Source organism: Hydra viridissima, unplaced genomic scaffold (genome assembly GCF_058129835.1).
Source record: "Hydra viridissima isolate aposymbiotic clone 2 unplaced genomic scaffold, HvirCarnegie_v1 scaffold_14, whole genome shotgun sequence".
NCBI lineage: Eukaryota > Metazoa > Cnidaria > Hydrozoa > Anthoathecata > Hydridae > Hydra > Hydra viridissima.
Genome location: NW_028324313.1, coordinates 4,116,604 through 4,136,946, shown reverse-complemented (window position 1 = coordinate 4,136,946; position 20,343 = coordinate 4,116,604). Strand labels below are relative to the sequence as shown.

The window sequence follows — 20,343 nt, the reverse complement described above, 5'->3', positions numbered from 1 at the left end:
AGACATTTTTTCGACGGACAACGAAGACCTTTTTAAGACATCTTGAAGACGTCTTTTTTAAGACATCTTTAAAGACGTACATAAGACGACTAAAAGACGTCTTATGTGTGCTGATTATACTCAGTAAACCGTCTTGAATAAAGCGTCTTTAGTCCGTCTAAGGCAAGACGTTTTTAAGTTGCTTTCTGTAAGACGTTTTTAAGCAATCTTGAATAAGACGTCTTCTCGACAGACAACGTAGACCTTTTTCAGGCATCTTTAAGACGTCTTTTTCCATCTTGAAAAGACGTTTTTAAGACGACTAAAAGACGTCTTTTTGTTTGCTGGGTATTTAGCATACCAGGAAAACTTTAATTTTCACAGGAAATAATATCTGGATTAAAAAATCAGACAACCCTAATTTTGATGTTACTTCGTCACTGACTTGCACGAGTAAGTAGACCTATAATAATAATAATAATAAAAATAATAATAATAATAATATTAGTGATAATAATAATAACAATAATAATAATACTGGTAATAATAATAATAATAATAACAATAATGATAATAACAATAATAATAATAACAATAATGATAATAATAATAATAATAATAATAATAATAATAATAATAATAATAATAATAATAATAATAATAATAATAATAATAATAATAATAATAATAATAATAATAATAATAATAATAATAATAATAGTTATAGTAATAATAATAACAATAATAATAGTAATAATACTAGCAATAATAATAATAGTAATAATAACAATAGTAATAATAAAAATAATAATAATAATAATTATAGTAATAATAATAATGATAATAATAATAATAATAATAATAATAATAACAATAATGATAATAATAATAATAATAATAATAATAATAATAATAATAATAATAATAATAATAATAGTAATAATGATAAAAATAATAATGATAATAACAATAATAATAATAATAATAATAATAATAATAATAATAATAATAATAATAATAATAATAATAATAATAATAATAATAATAATAATAATAATAATAATACTAGCAATAATAATAATAGTAATAATAACAATAATAATAATAAAAATAATGATAATTATTATTATAGTAATAATAATAATAATAATAATAATAATAATAATAATAATAATAATAATAATAATAATAATAATAATAGTAATAATAATAGTTATAGTAATAATAATAACAATAATAATAGTAATAATACTAGCAATAATAATAATAGTAATAATAACAATAGTAATAATAAAAATAATAATAATAATAATTATAGTAATAATAATAATGATAATAATAATAATAATAATAATAATAATAACAATAATGATAATAATAATAATAATAATAATAATAATAATAATAATAGTAATAATAATAATAATAATAATAATAATAATAATAATAATAATAATAATAGTAATAATGATAAAAATAATAATGATAATAACAATAATAATAATAATAATAATAATAATAATAATAATAATAATAATAATAATAATAATAATAATAATAATAATAATAATAATACTAGCAATAATAATAATGGTAATAATAACAATAATAATAATAAAAATAATGATAATTATTATTATAGTAATAATAATAATAATAATAATAATAATAATAATAATAATAATAATAATAATAATAATAATAATAATAATAATAATAATAATAATAATAATAATAATAATAATACTAGTAATAATAATAATAAAAATAGTAACAATAATAATATATAAAGTATTAGGGTTATGACTTTTTAACTTTTTTTAAAATATTGTTTTCTTGATATTGCATTTGATGAACTTTCGCCTGGAAGTTAACTTTTTGGTTATGTTGGTGGTTATGCTAGTGGTTATGCTAGTGGTAAGGCCGCCGAGAGGGGGGGGGGGGGCCAAAGGGACAGTTTGTCCCGGGCGGCAGATGTCTATGGGGCGCCAGATGCCGAAGTAAAATAAAAATAGTTTTTTTAATCTTTAAATGCCATAATTGAAATGTATATATTACTCGCGTTATATCATTATTTTTAATTCCTCGAAAATTTCAGAATTTAGAAAGTAATAGTAAATATTTTTCAACTCTTTACGATCAACTTATGGTAATTCATGTTTAAGATTTATATTTAACTATTGAAGTATTGATTTATGAAATTAGCTTTTTGAGATTGAGTTAACAATCTTTTGATGAATTTGAATAGTTGACAATGCCATTATTTTATTGATGCGTACGGTTATTTACAGTAACTGTTAATAATGAATCGTAAAAAACTTTCTGGTGCCCAAAATAGGGCATTGGCTTCCAAAAGGGTAAAAGAATGTGAAAAAGATAAACAAATGCTCCAAGAATTACGTTTGTTTTACAAAGCTACTAATCAAAATACTGATTTGATGGTGATTTAGTAGATATATATATATATATATATATATATATATATATATATATATATATATATATATATATATATATATATATATATATATATATAATTTTCGAAGCAATTTACAAATATTTTCGAAATTAATCATTTTTCACACAATGCCAATATCCGTTGCAGAGGGTGAAAGATCTTTTCGTAAACTTAAGATTATAAAAAACCATTTCAGAGCCACCATGGGACAAGAGCCACTTTCAAATCTTATGATGTTGTCTATTGAAAATGATCTCGCGAAATCATTGTAATATGATGAAATAATTTATAATTTTGCCTCTAAAAAAGCTCAAAAATTTTATTTAAATTAGGAATTGTTTATGATGCTGTTAGTTAGCAAAAAATGAAATAAAGTCAAAGTAGCTATAAAGGCATAATGTACTTTTTTGCTTCTATGCTAAGTATATATATGAAGCGAAATCTATAGGGGGCACAAAAAAGGTTTTGTCCCGGGCGGCTTGAAGGCTCTCGGCGGCCCTGGCTAGTGGTTATGTTAGTGGTTATATTAGTGATTATTTCACTTTGGTCATGTAATATTTTCGATGAATACATTCATATTAAATTCTCAAATTTAAATTAAAATGTCTCTTTGTAGTAAGTGATTGAAAGCAATAGTAGAATCATCTAGAAAAAAAGGAGAACGCACAATTTAAAAACAAAAAACGCTGTCTCAGCATACCAGAAATGAAAAAGGATAGTGTAAAATGTCTTTGAACAGAGACATTGTTTGTAGATTTTTGGGACTGTACGATGAAGTCAAAGGGTGAGCTGGCCGAGTAAAGAAAAGTTCTGAGGAGTTACTGAAGCTTTGGAAGAAGCTGAACTTCCCTTTTATTCCTAAGTTTTGCAAGTTTTACAAATGATTGACTGTAAAAATGTTTTAAAACATTGAAAGCGACCAAATGAAGAATTTTAAAAAAAATCTTCCTCATCTGTTTGATATTACAAAACCAAAGGGAAACTTTATGGAAAAAAAATTGAATCAAAAGGTTGAGTAAGATACACGACTGTGAAAATGGCCTCCATGTCAACAATACATCTTTCAAAACGGCCGAGAAGTCTATCTGAACTGTCACAACCAAGTGGTATTTATACTAAAGAAGACAAGAGCAGCACGGATTCGTGAGTTGCAGAAGTTTCTTTCCCTCTGAAGAAAACCTGCCAAAAGTGTGATTATCAACAAGGGACGCATCTACTGTTCTTTAAAACTTAGCTTAAGAGGGATTAGATCTACCCACGTCATTACAATTTGGAATATGGCGTCGAATGATTAAGAATGATGAAAAAACTTATCACCAAAGAGGAATTCTGCTTGAACTTTGACTGGAAGAGAATAGAAATTAAAGAATATCAGGTGTTCTGTCTGAAGAATTATGCCTGATTGGCCTGCCTGGCAATCCTTGTTTTCAAGTTTCTTAACTAGCCTTTTAACTAGTACGCTAATTGTTGACTTAGCCACATCATAAAGCTAAGAAATTTGCATATAAAGAATCTTCTTCTCTACAGCACGTGTTATTAAACTTTTGTTTTCTCTTGACGATTCCTTCGACTTTCCAATTATTTTTTAAATTCAATTTATGTTAAATATTATCTCCAGTAAATTAATGTTAATATAAATACATTTTTCTTAATGAAATTTTAATTTTCTTAATGGGATATGGATTTGTTTATAAACTTTTGCACGGTTATTTTTTCAATAAAACTTGAATTTCTTCCTTCTATTACAAGTTATCTTTTTTTTTTGAATAAATTACACTATACAATCACATTATAGGAAAAATTGTTAAAAATCTTAGAAAAATTGTTAAAAATTGTTAAAAAGTTAAGAAGTTAGGACAGAAAAACTTGAAAATTTAGCTGCTAACATATAGATAAATAGATGCAGACGAATCTCCCTAGTTGGAATCCTGTGAGAACATTTAAATGTATTAACTTTTTTATTTAGTTCTTATCTTATGCACGACATAAGTAGTAACTTTTGATGCCAATTACCAAGAAAAAATTTATCACCACACCTTTTTAAAAGTATAAAATTATTAGGAATAAGCCAATAAACAAAAATTAATTAGTTTTCTTATAATAAAATCTATTACTGAAATTAAACAGTCCTCTTTGCTAAAGAGAGCTGGTTCATTTCCGTAGTACAGTGGTTCCCAACCTTTTCTTACCCGTTCCCCAAATTATATATCATAAAATCTCCATGGACCCCTTTGCTTTTAAAAACTATTACAAGGCAAACATTTTAATATTGTAATTTTTATTCATCAGGACAATATTTTATTCAAGGTATTTTTTAATTGAGTAGACTATCTATGACCCAAAAATATTTTATCTTAGTTAATATATGATACAAAAACTGGTCAATGTGAATTCTGGCACTGCTTACCAGCAATTATTATCTGAAAACTCGGTTTAGTTTTTGATAGAGCACATCTAATAACTGCATCAATTTCAAGTCTATTTCTTTTTTTGGTTTTTACAGATAACATGGCTGAAAACCCTGCTTCGCACAAATATGATGTTGAAAAAGGAATAAGGGCTTTAAGTGCAATTGTTGAACACGATGGATATGAATTCCTCATTTTCAACCAGAAGTTATTTAATGGTGTTCTTTTGAAGTGATCCTTAGCAGTGGTATCATTCTTTAACTCTATAAATTCTTCTTGTGCTTCCTCATTCACATTTTTCACATCACAGGAAAACGGTGATATAATTACTTCACTACTCAAAAGCTTCACATCTGGAAAATAGTTACCAAATTCATTAATCAAATTATCTAGCTGACAAAGTATTTCTATCTTTATAACGTCAGGAAGCATGTTATTTCCAATTACGCTATTTAAATTTTGAAACATCAAATTTCCATTATTAATTCTAGTCTTATACAGTTTGAGCTTTTCAATGAATGCCTTCAGTTTATCCAAGTATGTAATGACATTAGCATTTTTGCCTTGAAGTTGCAAATTTAACTTGTTAAAATGACCCACAATGTCCACAAGATAAGCAGTTGTTATTTCAAAATTGTCAAATTCAAAATATTCTACCAGTCCACTTTTCATTTGATATAAAAACTTTCACTTCGTTTCTAATCCACATTCCAAATGTTGTGTGGTTCGAAATGGAAACGAGTGTACAGGCTCTCTAAATTCTTGTAAAAAAAATCAACTTGAATAAAACATTTGGAGCAATCTCTTTTACCCTAGTCTGCAATCCAGACTTACAACCCATCATGGCAGGAGCTCCATCAGTAGTAATTCCTAACAAATATTTCCATTGTAATTGATTGTCATTGAAAAACTGTTTCATAATTTCCATAATATCAGCTGTTTTTGTTTTTTCAAGGAAAGAAGAGAACAAAAATTCTTCTTTGAATTTATTATTGTGAATATACCTACAAAATAAAATTAATTGTGCCATTGAACTTACATCTGTGGACTCATCCAACTGAATAGAAAAATATGGTGATCCTTTAATTTCATTAATAACATTTTCTTTAATATTTGATGAAATGTCAGTTAGCCTTCGTTTGACTGTAGTATAGTAGGAGAGAATTAGCGAAAAATAGGGTCGAACCCGGACAAAAATGGTATAAAGCTGAAATTTTGCAGAGAGAAAGTAGACAGTGTCTGGATGAGCGTAAAAAAAAGCCCCGTTGATTGCGCTACGGGAACATCCCTTTTGGGGCAATTTGGGGTACAAAAAAGGGGCAATTTTGACAACACCAAAATATCATAAACTTTATATCGTTGGATCGAAAACTTTATGCTGATCAATATTTATATAAGAACTATTACTTGAAAAAAATTATTTTTTAAGTTATTTACTTTTAAAAAGTGTAAAATCGTTAAAATGTTATATTTTTTGTTTTCAAAACATAATAATATAACTTTTGCCTGCGCAATTTTAAATGGGAAAAAATTAGAAAATAATATATTCTTTTAAAATAACTTTAAGATTTGAATGCAAATTTCTTTAAAATTAGATGTCCGATATCTTACTTTTCTCAAAACAAATCATCAAGTAAATTTCTCTCGTTTTCAATTTCATCACTTGAATCTTCTTCAATTTCAAAATCCTAAAAATGCAAAATATTTGTTTTCCAAAAAAAAACAAAAATATTTAAAGAAGATTATGTGGATATTTAAAAAATAAAATTTACCGTTTTATTACTGCAGTCTTGCCTATGACAGCCACCATACAGACATGCATTTTAATACGTTTTTCCTGCAAGAACACATATTAGTTCCGCACATATTTCTTGACGAAGTTTTACAATCGCAGCGAATCACTTTTAATATATTGGGTGGTGCCACATCTTTGTCTGTTGGTATTGGAAGAAGGCAACCATTATCTAACTTCCATGCCCAGTAATCCGAAATAATTTCAGATACTGATTGTATATTATTGGATTTTTGCAGTAATTTTAAAAAACTAGGTTTTCCTTTTCCCAGTATTGAAGATGTCGAGTCACATCCTTACCATGCGTGAACAAATAACAGATGTTCTTTTAAATCCATTACTCGAGATTGAACGTCTTTAACACTCTAGAGTTTTTTCTTTCTTTCTTGATAAAAAAAAATCTCATTTAATTCATCTTTCCAACGATACATTAGCACAACTGCTATACCAGTATCATCAGCAACAGCAATGCATGGTGAAATTTCCTTTGCAACTTCCAACGATTTAGAGACAATTTTCGTGTCAGCATCCCCTTTGCAAATATATACTTCATATCCATCTCGTTTAAGGTAATCTGACAAAAGTAATATTAATTGTGCCTTGTTGTGTGAATTCGATAGAAAAAAACCTTGTGAGTACGGAACCTGATTATTTTCTCTTATAAGAAGATTTTGGGAAGAACCTTTGCATTTTCTTCTGATATGTTCATTAGATTTAATTGAAGATTTCTTATCATAACCATCAAATATAATATAAGTGGTGGCATAATTTTGTCTTATATAGCTGATGTAGGTCTCAACAATTTCTACAAACCTCATACCTTTGTTCCAAAGAACTCTGTGGAGTAAGGAACCTCCATCAAGGACATATTTGCAAAAACTGACATTTGTACTTGGTTTAATTTCGTCGTCAGGAAAAATCACTTTGCGCAAAGATAATTTGTTTGCTTTCAGCATTAGGTTATTTTTAAATAATGGGTGTGGGAGATGAGTAAGCTCATAATCAAAATATAGTTCACCGTCATCCTCTCTTTCTGCAATTGCTGCAAGTCTATTAAAAAGGAGTGTTGGATCGACACAACAGTCAGTTTGTTTGTCTAGTTTTACGCTATTGGTCAAAACATCTAAAGAAAAAAATGTATTCGTCTTTTTAAACTTTGCTTCATTGAACTTAAGGCCGTTGAGAAATGTTTGTAGACGAACACCTATGTTCTCAGCCTCGTCACAATTGACAAGATCTTCACCATTGACTGATACAAGACCCGTAGATAATGAATTTAGATTTCTATCGACAGTATTGAATGGATTTCTTACAGAAAACCAGTCATAAAACAACTCACAATGTTCATAATCACATACTAATCTTTTAATACCCATTTCTTTATTGCTTTCCGTAACTCCGATGTAAAATCCAGATAATTTATGCATTGCTTCATGAACACTTGCAGAATAACAGATGCTAATTGTCCGTAGGTTGCGCACATTTTCATCAAATCCTCTACCTCTAGTTAAACCACCATTGCATTTTATAGACCGCATCAGGGTCTGCTCTATTACAAGATCAGAAGATAGGCCAGCCCAATACCTTTCAGATCGGCGGACTGCGTGACGACCATCTAAAAATTGTTGATGTAACCATGGATTCGTTTCTGAAAGGTATTGCATTTCTTGCTAATAAAACCTGGAGCACTTGGCATAGTTTGAATGCCCTGATGCGGCAAATAAGTTTAGCATTTTTGAGATTGTTTGAAGATGCAAGTACCAGTTACAAGTTCTCTCTGCAACTAAAAATTCCTTTATGATAGTAATATAGTACATGTACAAGATCCATTATTTTTTTTTCAAATGTAAAAACTTTTACTACACGTAACGTTTAACTTGTAAGTTTTACTTTTCCATATAATAGTTTAAATATAATAAGACACAACTTTTTTTCGGAGTAAAACTAAATTATCCATTCATACAAAATGTTTCATTAAAAACTTTTTTTATGAAAACAAAAGAAATGATTAAGTTTTTCGCAGTAAAAATTTTCTTTTGAAAACAAAAAATCGAATGAAGTTTTGCGCGGCATTCACTTTTAACACGTTTACACTTTTTAAACGTAAATAACTTAAAAAATAATTGCTTTCAAAGTCATAGTTCTTATATAAATATTGATCAGCATAAAATTCTCAATTCAACGATATATAATTAATGATATTTTGGTGTTGTCAAAATTAGCCTATTTTTTACCCCAATTTGCCCCAAAAGGGATGTTCCCGTAGCGCAATCAACGGGGCTTTTTTTTACGCTCATCCAGAGACTGTCTACTTCCTCTGAGCAAAGTTTCAGCTTTATACTATTTTTGTCCGGGTCAACTCGCAATTCTCTCCTACTAGTACTTGACAAAGATATATTATCTATCTTCTTTACAGCTTCTTCTCCAAATAATAATCTAACAATTTCTTTTTTACATGGAAGTATAACTTCTTCAGTCAATGTCTGAGCTTTTTTCTTCTGTGCTATTATATATTAAACCTTATAAGATGCTTCTACTATATTCTGTTGAGTTTTGTGAATAATCCCAGTTTTATCCAGCTTACATCTCTTCAGTGATTCAAATTTTCTTTTGAAAAATTCAGAATCTTTTGTTCGAAGATCAGGATGGCACTTATTCAAGTGAATAGCAAGCTTTGAGGGTTTCATAGAGTCATTTCCTAGTACTTTATAACAAGTAATACACTGTGGGTAGCAAATGGTTTCTTTTAGCATGTAGGTAAAACCATATTTCATATATTCATCTGAAATGACTTTTTTTTACTTTTAGACAACTAAAGAATTTAAAAAATAATATAAAATAATGTAATATATTAACTCAAGATTTGTATAATTCAGTTGAGAGTAGTATATTCTCGACTATTCAAAGAAAATAATTCAAATTACTTTCTTTCAAACCAATTAGTTAGGAAAAATATTTTTACCATAAGATAAGATAATTTTACATAGCATTTAAAATTTACAGATGTAAGAATAATATAAAGTATTTATTGTTTCATTGTGGTTCGCAAGTCATAGACGGTTAACGTCGAATTGGCTTACACAGATTTTGTGCAATATATGTTGTCTAGCATGAATTACATTTTGAAGTTAAGATTTATTTGTTTCTTTAAAACAGAGAAAAATTTCAAAATTAAAATTCAATAACTCAAATTTGTTTTGAATTTACGTTTACCCTGTGGTCCTTTTCAAAAGTTTATATGGACCCCCAGGGGTCCATGGACCACCGGTTGGGAACCACTGATCTTAAATGTCAATTTTATTTACATCGTTTCGTCAAAACAACATTTTTTTTTTTGAAAACAAAAGTTTATTTTAAAAAAGTAAGGTGAATTCGCATTGTATATAACATTTTAAATAGGTTACATGGAGTTGTTTCACAATTTGGTAATTTCCAGATCTAAGGATATTAGGAAAACCTTTATACAAAAGATCGCCGTGAATAAGCTTGTTACAACTTGTACTTTGCATTTCTTATAAATTTATAAAAGTCTAAGAATAAATATGCTTCCGTGGCGCAATTGGTTAGCGCGTTCGGCTGTTAACCGAAAGGTTGGTGGTTCAAGCCCACCCGGGAGCGTCACACTTTTGTTTCCTTTAAGAGCCGTTTTTTCTAAGAATTAGGCAAATTCCTGAAACTGTGGAAGTGACCTCCTCCAAATTGCTTGAATTTTTTATATATTGATCAGAATATAGAGAAAACCTGTTGGGGAAAAAAAAAATTTTCAAAAATGTTTCGTTCACTCGGAATCTGGGCTTAAATTTTTGAGATTTTTTTAAAAATTTTTAGAAATTTAGTTTTTGCCACCTTTGAACCCATTTTTTTGGCAAGGCAAAAAGTTGCACATAGCTTTTGTAGTTAATATCAGACGTAACCCAAAAGCTCTCTCCAAAAAATATAAAAAAGTTGCGTGACACTGTGCGGTTGGCTAATTATCATAGTTCAAAAGTACAAAATCAATCACTTTTGTCAATTTTTAATCGGAGTTAATTCTAGCGGCGAAGTGTTGCACACAATTTTTCTTTTAGGATTTGAAATTATCAAAGGTATTGAGTCTAAAAATGCAAAGAAAGTTATGTGATACCTAAGGCCTATTAATATATTAAGGCTTGAAATTGGAAAAAAATGTTTTAGTATACTTACAAAATGAACCATTACGGCAGAGGCGCTTAGTTTTGTAAAAATGTAAACATATCCAACTGTCAATACAAAAAGGTCCTAACATAATAATAAAAAAAATTCGTGTGATTTTGTCACACGCATGATATAACATGAATTAAAAACTGAACAAAAATCTAACATCAAGATAACTATATTGCTAATTAAATAAAACATAAATCAAACATTTAAATGTTTTTCCATTTAAAAATTAGTTTTTCATTTATTAATAGAGTCATTTACACACATTATCCACCACATCACACATAATTTCTACTCTGCTGCAGTAAGTTTCTCTAAGAATAATGATATGACTGTATTATAGTCTTCTTCGGATAATGAATAATCGCCACAACCACTGATTAGAAAAGGAGCATTTACTAAACAGATAATTTTATCAGTTTGGTTATTTATCTCCTCGGTAGTAACTGGCCAGCGAAAAGTATTCTTCTCTTGCCCGTTAATCATACAATTAACTCTGATCCCAGTTATAGATACCTAAAAGTATTAGCGCAACATTTAAAATAATATAATAAAGAGTTTATGATTTGTTTAATTTTGCTTACATTCAATAAAACTTGTAAAGTCTTATATAATGTCATTCTGAAATTATTTTTACATTTTATTTATATTCCTTTTATTTTAGAGCACTGTTTTGTAAAACAAAATAAAAACTTGAAACTAATATATACTTTGAATAATACTACCTCCACAATATATCCAATATTCCATTGTTTTTCATATGCAACAGCAACCCAATCATTCACTTTCCATACAAGACAAATTTCTTTTGCAAGATTGGCGATGTCTTCCTCATATTTATTATCATCTTCATTGTCTCCTGCCAGATTAAAGTCATCATTTTCGCCATAAACTTCTTTGTTATCGTTAACCTGACTATTTTCATTATTTTCTGTTGTCGGTTCTACCAGCTTACCTTTTCTTTTCAGGTTACTAAATCTATAACAATATCAATTGTACATATTTTTAAACATATGTAAACAAACACACAAAATTATAACTTTCACCTAAATTTTAATTTCATATTTGTAAAAGAACTATTTAACAGTCAGAAACATAATCTAATTTGCAAAAGTTTTGATAGCAACAATGCCTACCTTGAAAATAAAGATCTTATCTGTTGGCTAGTTACATATTGATCAGGCGGAAGTTCTCTCCTCAGCTGCATGTGAACCTGCTCAGGGCTCATTTTATTACCTGATTCTTCTCCACGAATAAAGTATTTATACAACAGTTCTTTCTGCTGATTTGAAAATCTAAAAGAACTTCGAACTGGTAATGCCCAACCTTGCAATAGAAAAATGTTCATGCAATGTGGTTTGTCTTTTACGGAAGCAATGTTAGAGGATGAAGAAATTGGCATATTTAGTTGTGAAGTAATTTTCATCTTATGAACAAACGAGTTGCGAACTTTATCCAATGATGTTAATGATTTCGGAACTGTATGAAGACCGGATAGCATGTGTTCTTCTAACTCAGCATCGCTTTCAAATGATAAAGTACAATTCATTTCAGTGCAAAATCTTAATGAATATAATTGCCTGTCACTTCTTTTCTGTTTTTCCTTAAGTGACTTGTTACGCTTAATTGAATTATCTGTTTTGCTATATGGCAACAACAACTTAATCGAGGGTTGAATTTTAAGATTTCCATACTCTTGTTCAATTCCCTCACCGATATTGAAATAACGCCACATCTTCATACTTTTCTCACCAAACTCAAATGAGTGATAGTTGCTAATGTTCTTAATCTTTGGTCCAGTAACTACAGTTTTATCATTGCTAATTTGAGCAACTGCTACTTTTGCATCTTTAGCGCCAAAACTATAATGCATAGCCTTGTGTATATCTTCAGCAGTCAAAAGATTATTACCAGAGTCAACGTAACTCCTTAAAATTGTCTTTACAACTGCACTCTCCCTGTCACATTGATCTTTTCCACAACAGGGTTCATTATAATCATATCTCAGCAACTTTATATCTCTCTCTTTGCATACATTGTAGATTGCTTCAGCTGAAAGATTTCCCTGATAGCAGCCGGCATTATCAGATTTGGTAAACATTTTCTTGATATGCGGTTGATCAATTCTGAATTGGTCTAAAACTGCAGTGGCTAACGAAACAACATCACCTATTCCCTGATCACACCTATACATTGAAGTAAAGTAAACACGTTTGAATAACTTTCCTGCTATTTTTATGAAGAATATATCTACATGTAAACTCATTCCTTTCTTGCCAAAATACTCTCTTTGGCCCTCTCTGTATCGAACCGGAAGAATTTTTTGACAAAAATCTTTAAGCCAGAAAGCAGTTTCATCGTTTAATTGCTTAAAAGCTTCGATTTTTGCCTTTTTCTGTTGAGAATCTCTCATCAGGTGTTTTATGTAGTTGAATACATCCTTTACAGCAATTTCCAAATCATAAATAGAATCAGCATTGTCAGAATTTTGAATTGTTAGTTCTTTGATCATCTCGATAGCTTTGCACAAATCATAGCAATCGGCACATACCACTTCTGATATCTCTGTGTTGGATTGAAGATTTTTTTCAGATGGATCTGATAAGGCATGTTTTGAGCTATGAGAAGAAATGTTTGAGTCATTGACACTACAATTGGTTTGATAACTTGTTTTCAAATACCTTTTTCCTTTTTCAAGGGCAGCTTCGAGAGATTTAGAACTAAATCTTTGTGCCAATTTTTGTAATGTTTGAAAACCATTCATGCCTGAAGCAGTAACATCATCTAATCCAGCTAAGCTTTTTCGACTTAAAGGTTTTATTGCATGCAATACTTTCCACAAACTTGAATCAGATAATGGTATATAATTGTTTTCACTACAACTTTTTCGATAGAAAATGATAGCGTGGCTATAATTTGTCGTCAGTATTGCATGCACTATCTTTTGTTCTTCACCGCTGTCGTATTTTAATTTGGTTATTCCATAAGCAACATCATGCAAAATACCGCTTGTAAATATAAAGTCTAAGAAATGTTCACACTTTGTTTGATCAAGACTAGATCGGACGAATACTTTCTTCTCTGGAAATGCCAACCCTTTATGAGATGCATGCCATTTTCTTGCTGTTTCTATACGATGTTTGGTACACTCAAATGTGTTCATTATAAACTTTTTGGTATACTTGGTATGGTCTAATAATGAGAGGATAACTAACTTTCCCACGGAATCACTTTGCTTATATACTTTCTGAGCACGAATAATTTCAATTGGGAGAGGGCTATTTATTTCATCAACATTTTTAATGTTAAGAAAATCTATAAGTATTTCCTCTTGTCCAGGAGCAACAGCTTCCGCAAATTTTTTCTTTAATAAGTTTTCTAGGCGAACATACTTGCGTTTTAACTTATCTTTAGTAGTATCTTCCAGATATTCGAACTTCCTTTTTAATCTAAATTTTATTGGACTTGCATTAAGAACCTCAGTTACACTCTCACGGCTTCTTAGAGATTCGTCCAAAATCTCCTGTGAAACATTAATTTCACCGGGATCAAATTCTTCATCTGGAGTAGCAGGTGTCATATATGTTTGTTCTTGTTGTGTTTGTGTTTCTGTACATAAATTGGTGTTTTCGTTGACTCTAGATAAAGCAGTTTCTTGCTTTAAATGGGTAAAATACAGCATTGCACAAACTGAAAATACTTCATTGTATCGCTTTGACATTGATATGACGGCATGTATTGGTGACGCCCTTAAAGCGGGAGATTTTTTTCCTTTTATATTTAGATGGTGAGGATGAAAGCATGTTTTTGGAGGACTCCATGCAATACCAAACGTGTACCGGTGAAAAGCACATATTTGTTCATCCTTTTCAAGATTTCTTTTAAGTCTATTTGCAATAAGTCCATTTTCTTCCCAAATATTATTATCGTTTAATCGCATGACCTAAAAACAATTTTTTAAACAATTATTAAGTGTGTCATTTAAAGCATTGTTTATAATCTGACTCTTCACGAAAAATGTTTACAAGTTTGAAATACATTGTTGTTATTATTAAAATACAATATTGCAAGAGTGTGATTAATTTAGTGATTATTTATTAAAAGAGTGAGGAATTAATTAAAAGAGCTATTTTTTTTTGTTTAAAGAACTTTGTCTCAAAATCTTATTGCAGAGAAGTTATAAAGTATGTAATTATAAAAATTATATTACAGTCTGCGTAAATTTAAAATACATAATTACCTTTAAGTTGATGAGGTGTTTCTTAACATCAACATCTCCCAGCTGATGAATGTAGAACATTTTGTTTATAATTTTATGTTTTTTGAATGATCCACAATTTCCTTTTGAAAAGCAACAACAGTTTTCATAAAAATATTTGTTTTGTTTCATACTCAACTAAAAACAAGTTCTATTTATGCAGTACCTATTTCTCAATAGCAATGATAAAATATCTACTCTATTTATGCAAATTTTAAAGATCGTTAAAATAAAGTTAAGACATTTTTATGGTAAAGTAAACAACCGCCCACTAACTTGTTTCTCCACAATCGTGATATCAGCGATTCTTCTTCCATTCGATCACCACAAGTTATTTGGTTATGACGTAAATTTAAATAATTCACTTCTAATCATGTATTGTTTTTTATTATTATTTATTTCAATTGTTATGATTTCTATATCATAGTCAGAAACGCTTAAATTTTTTCTTAACATTACGTGCAATGTTTTGTGTAATGCTAAATGCTAATTTTGGATGATAGAAATTTTATTGTGAGCGAAAACCTCATCTGTGTGTCCAAAAAAATATCTCTTCGTACTTAATCATTTTTAACAATTTATACCTTTATTTTTAACTTAATATCTAAAGATCACACGAATTTTTTTTATTATTATGTTAGGACCTTTTTGTATTGACAGTTGGATATGTTTACATTTTTACAAAACTAAGCGCCTCTGCCGTAATGGTTCATTTTGTAAGTATACTAAAACATTTTTTTCCAATTTCAAGCCTTAATATATTAATAGGCCTTAGGTATCACATAACTTTCTTTGCATTTTTAGACTCAATACCTTTGATAATTTCAAATCCTAAAAGAAAAATTGTGTGCAACACTTCGCCGCTAGAATTAACTCCGATTAAAAATTGACAAAAGTGATTGATTTTGTACTTTTGAACTATGATAATTAGCCAACCGCACAGTGTCACGCAACTTTTTTATATTTTTTGGAGAGAGCTTTTGGGTTACGTCTGATATTAACTACAAAAGCTATGTGCAACTTTTTGCCTTGCCAAAAAAATGGGTTCAAAGGTGGCAAAAACTAAATTTCTAAAAATTTTTAAAAAAATCTCAAAAATTTAAGCCCAGATTCCGAGTGAACGAAACATTTTTGAAAATTTTTTTTTTCCCCAACAGGTTTTCTCTATATTCTGATCAATATATAAAAAATTCAAGCAATTTGGAGGAGGTCACTTCCATTGACTGCCTGATTCTTACAAAAAATGACTCTTAAAAAACGTGTTTAATTCTTTTATGTTTAAAATTTTTTAACAAACCCGTGACATGAGATAAACAAGTGTTTTTAATTACTAATAATCGATAGTATTTATTTTTTAATTTTCATCAAATAAATCCAACTTTTTTACAATAATTAAAGAAGCTTGACAATCCAAATTTTCCACTGGTGTTAAAAACAGAAATTAAGTCAGGACTTAGTGATGGCCATTTGAATTAATCATTTTTTCTCTGATGACCATAGCGACTTTTTTAAAACTAGTTGACAAAAGCCTTCATTGCTTTTGCTGTCTATTTAGGATCGTTGTCATAAGGAAGATAAATGCTTTTTGGAATTTCTTTCTCGAATGTAGAATGCGTTTTTAATTTTGTTGATCAATAATACAAACAAAAAGGTGAACTTATAGAGCCTCTACTGAATCATCAAGTTTCCTTCACTATATTTCATAGCTATTGGTTCATCAGATGGAATTTTTGCTTAGGGTATGACAGACATTACTTTATTCTATCATACGCAAATATCTTGAACTTTACTTCAGAGATTTTTTTGCACTCTAAAGGAGTCCAATTTAGCCAATTCGAGGAAGACTTTGGTGTTCTAGGCGATAAATAAAAGACTTTTTTGCTGGTTGTCTACCGAACAAATACCAAACGGCAGGCTTCGTTTTAATTTACGCTTGACTTTTTAATTCGAAAATCAGAGTTGTTATCTGTCCAAAATGTCCAAGACAAATTTCCTGTTGACATAAAATATGTCCGAAATAATTTTCTGCCAACTTACTTGGACATAACTTTATGTCTGAGACATTTTCTGCCGACATCAAATATGTCCGAGATATTTCTCTGTCCACATAGTTTTACATAATTTTATGTCTGAGACATTTTCTGCCGACATAAAATATGTTCGAGACATTTTTCTGTCCACGCATTTTGACATAATTTATGTCGAAGACATTTTCTGACGACATAAACTATGTCAGAAATACTTTTCTGCCCGTGCAGTTTGACATAATTTTAGGTCTGACACATTTTCTGCCGACATAAATTATGTTCAAAATATTTTTCTGCTAATACAGTTTGACATAATCTTATGTCTGACACAATTTCTGCCGACATAAATTGTCAGAATTATTTTTCTGTCCACTTACTTTGATATAATTTCATGTATGAGACATTTTCTGCCGACATAAAATGTCCGAAATATTTTCTATCCACATATTTTGACATAATTTTATGTCTGAGAAATTTGCTGTTTCTAATTTTTAAAGAAAAAATCAATCTTACAACTCCACAGCGCATTTCAGATTAATTTGACGAGTAAAATAAAAGTTTCGATTTCCCCTCATTAGAATGTAAAAACAATCTCAAACTTAATTTTTATTACTGAATATGGTTTTTATTATATGGCGTCCTGTAACACATTACAAATTAAGTTAAGTAGAAAGAAAATTAGAACTTTTAATGGAACCATTTCGAACCATTTACAGCATCTATGATCTAATCGTGTACAACATAAAGAAATAGAAGATAATTCTTTGTCAGAAAATTTAATTCCGTTCCAGGACAGGTCAAATAATTGAATCAGTGTTTTTTAAAAGGGCTGATTTGATATTTTTTTTAAAATTCACTTTTTGTGTGTTTTGTGTCCTTCTATGATAGCTTCATCAGTTTATGTTAAAAATGTGTTTAAATTTTATCTTCTTACAGAAATAAAGCCACCTGAAAGTTTTTGATTTTTTTTTTTAAAGGCAAATTTGTTTCAAATACGCCCTTTTTAAAAAAATCACTCTCCAGCTGATTCGTACTTTTAGCCGCAATACGCGGAAAATATAAACAGTTTCGATTTCGAAATATTCGATTTTTTTTAAAAGCGCCAATTTTTCGAAATTTCATTACTTAATTATTAACAAACGAAATGTTATAACAATTATCAAAGTGTACTAAGATATTACTCTTGCATATATTTTTTAAAAATACATTACTCAAATTCTGTATATTTAATATTAAGAGATGTAAAGAGTTTTTTTAGTTTTCTCAAAAACGGGTTTTGAGCAAATCAGCCCTTTTAAAAAACACTGATTCAATTTATGGTCGAAGCAAACCTTATTAAAAATTTAATTTTTCACCAGAGCGGCGTTTCAGATTAAAATAGATAAACCACAGGACCTGAAAATCAACGGAGAGTGCTTTAATTCGAAGTAAAAGTTTTAAAAAATCCCACTAAAAACCCTAATATTCTCCATTTTGAGATAAACAAGTTAATGATCTTTTAGCTTACAAAAGCAATACATTAATAGCATGGTTTTTACGTTAAATAAGTCGTTAAAGTATGTTTATCTTGCGCAATTTTTTGTGGCTATGAGAATAGCCCTTTTTTGATTTATTAGAAAATAAACTATAATGCAAGTTATGTACTTTTGTAATAGATTTTTTAAAAAAATTTTATAGTTTTGCTTCCTAAAAGAAGAACTTTTGAACTTCAGTTCGTAATCGTTTTATCACACTTAAAATTTATAAAATAAAACCCTTAAACCGTTTTCTTAATAAAAAAAAACCAGCGTGCAATACGATAATACTTATTCATCAATTTGTCTACATTCTCACATTCTACGTTCAACCTTTATTTGAAATCTTCCATTAATTTCATTTCGCTATAACACTTTCGTTATAATACTTTAAAATAACAATGCTAAAGCTGATGAAACCAGCTCTGTTTATTGCGCAATGTAACGGTAATTCATTTTCGTTAAAAATAAAAGCGTTTTGTAAAAGATTTTTTTAAAATGGCGAATATAAGGGTTTTTAGTAGAATTTTTTAAAACTTTGACTTCGATTTAGAGCTTTTTCCATTAATTTTCAGGTCAATGTTTTTATACTTTTCTGAATCAGCATAAAATTCTCTATCATAATCAATCATAAAAAAGGGGGAGGGGGAGAAACTGCATTAACGCCCTCCTCAATTAAACCAGCGCACAGTGACTCAAAACAGCAAAAAAATGGTAATAAACCCCTCACAACTTTTCTATAAATTAAGTGCCCTTTTTTAAATAATATTAAATTGCAATAACTTTTTATTTCAAAAGTATAAATAATTGTTTCATAAAACTTTTATTTTGTATTTTATAGTTAAAAGAAGTAAAAAAATTTGATATTATTTTCAAAGAAATCTGAAAAATGTGAGATTTTTATTTAACTAAAATAGAGTATTTTTAATTTAAATAAAAGTGTATATTTTTTTTAAAGATAATCTTTTGGCTCTATATATTTCAAATTTACTTAAAAGAAAAAAAAAGTCTGATTTTTTTGTTTAAATTTAAAGACTTTTCTAAAAAAAAGGTTGCAAGAAATTGTATTTTTTCTGTTTATATATCAGCTAAAAAAATGTTCCACCGAGTTCCAAAAATATATACATTTTTTCTAGTTAATTAACATTTCTACTTTAAAATTATAAAGGGATTACTGCGGTCTCCTGCGGTATTGGAAGTTATTAAAGAAATAAAAATGTTGATAAACACTTAAAAACCTCGTTTTCCGCCATTTTTAAAAGTATTTATTAATTGATAAGTACAACATGTTTGAAAAAGCTTAACTGAACAACTTTAGTATTTCCTGTAATATAAAGTTAACTTAGTAATATAGTGTTATTACAGGATGTAACAATGTGACAATTGTTAAAGCCATTACAAAATAAAATTTTAAACAGTGTAATATAAAAAAATATATAATGTAATTTAAAATGTTTCTGATTTATTAGTTTTATTATATTGATGGTTCTTAAAAACAATAACAATGAAAAGATTAGATCTTATCCCAAAGATACGTGACCTAGGAGTGGATAAATTAAGATTATGGAAGGATTTACTTAATGAAATAAAAAATACTGAAGAAATTCGCAAAGAAAACTTAAATAAAGTAAAGGTTGCTTTAGTTATATTTATTTCAAAGGTGAAGAGAAAACTAACACAATGTGGACGAAATTATGATACATTTATACAAAAAGAAAATCGTTGGCT

At 28.7% G+C, this 20,343-nt stretch overlaps 3 protein-coding genes and 1 non-coding gene across 5 annotated transcripts; 1 reads left to right on the top strand and 3 right to left on the bottom strand.

The window, feature by feature from the left end:
* Window positions 1-4,818: 4,818 nt before the first annotated feature.
* LOC149878918 (protein ZBED8L-like) lies at window positions 4,819-5,517 on the bottom strand. Its single transcript, XM_090071239.1, has one exon. The coding sequence runs from the start codon at window positions 5,515-5,517 to the stop codon at window positions 4,819-4,821; it is 699 nt and encodes a 232-aa protein (XP_089927365.1).
* Window positions 5,518-8,829: 3,312 nt separating this feature from the next.
* On the bottom strand, window positions 8,830-9,411 carry LOC149878917 (zinc finger BED domain-containing protein 5-like). The gene is made up of 2 exons (XM_090071238.1): window positions 9,222-9,411; window positions 8,830-9,140 (listed from the first exon to the last, which is right to left on the bottom strand). The coding sequence occupies exons 1-2, from the start codon at window positions 9,409-9,411 to the stop codon at window positions 8,830-8,832; spliced, it is 501 nt and encodes a 166-aa protein (XP_089927364.1).
* A 770-nt stretch (window positions 9,412-10,181) lies between these two features.
* On the top strand, window positions 10,182-10,255 carry Trnan-guu (transfer RNA asparagine (anticodon GUU)). The gene has a single exon. It is a non-coding gene; the product is annotated as a tRNA-Asn (tRNA).
* A 594-nt stretch (window positions 10,256-10,849) lies between these two features.
* On the bottom strand, window positions 10,850-15,336 carry LOC145189408 (uncharacterized). 2 transcript variants are annotated; one of them, XM_090071751.1, is made up of 4 exons: window positions 13,498-13,740; window positions 11,953-13,381; window positions 11,542-11,794; window positions 10,850-11,332 (listed from the first exon to the last, which is right to left on the bottom strand). In XM_090071751.1, the coding sequence occupies exons 1-4, from the start codon at window positions 13,574-13,576 to the stop codon at window positions 11,108-11,110; spliced, it is 1,986 nt and encodes a 661-aa protein (XP_089927877.1). In that variant the 5' UTR covers window positions 13,577-13,740; the 3' UTR covers window positions 10,850-11,107. The 2 variants fall into 2 exon arrangements, with proteins under 2 accessions (XP_089927877.1, XP_089927876.1); XM_090071750.1 differs by adding an exon at window positions 15,057-15,336 and having other exon boundaries at window positions 10,973-11,332; window positions 11,953-14,759.
* Between the last annotated feature and the right edge of the window lie 5,007 nt (window positions 15,337-20,343).

Coding starts and splice junctions, on each gene's coding strand:
- LOC149878917 (XM_090071238.1), bottom strand. CDS start 9,411: ATGAAATATGGTTTTACCTACATGCTAAAAGAAACCATTTGCTACCCA. Junction 9,141..9,221: donor ATTTGAATCACTGAAGAGAT/GTAAGCTGGATA, acceptor AATATATAATAG/CACAGAAGAAAAAAGCTCAG.
- LOC149878918 (XM_090071239.1), bottom strand. CDS start 5,517: ATGAAAAGTGGACTGGTAGAATATTTTGAATTTGACAATTTTGAAATA.
- LOC145189408 (XM_090071750.1), bottom strand. CDS start 15,206: ATGAAACAAAACAAATATTTTTATGAAAACTGTTGTTGCTTTTCAAAA. Junction 14,760..15,056: donor AACACCTCATCAACTTAAAG/GTAATTATGTAT, acceptor AATTGTTTTTAG/GTCATGCGATTAAACGATAA. Junction 11,333..11,541: donor ATATTGGATATATTGTGGAG/GTAGTATTATTC, acceptor TAATACTTTTAG/GTATCTATAACTGGGATCAG.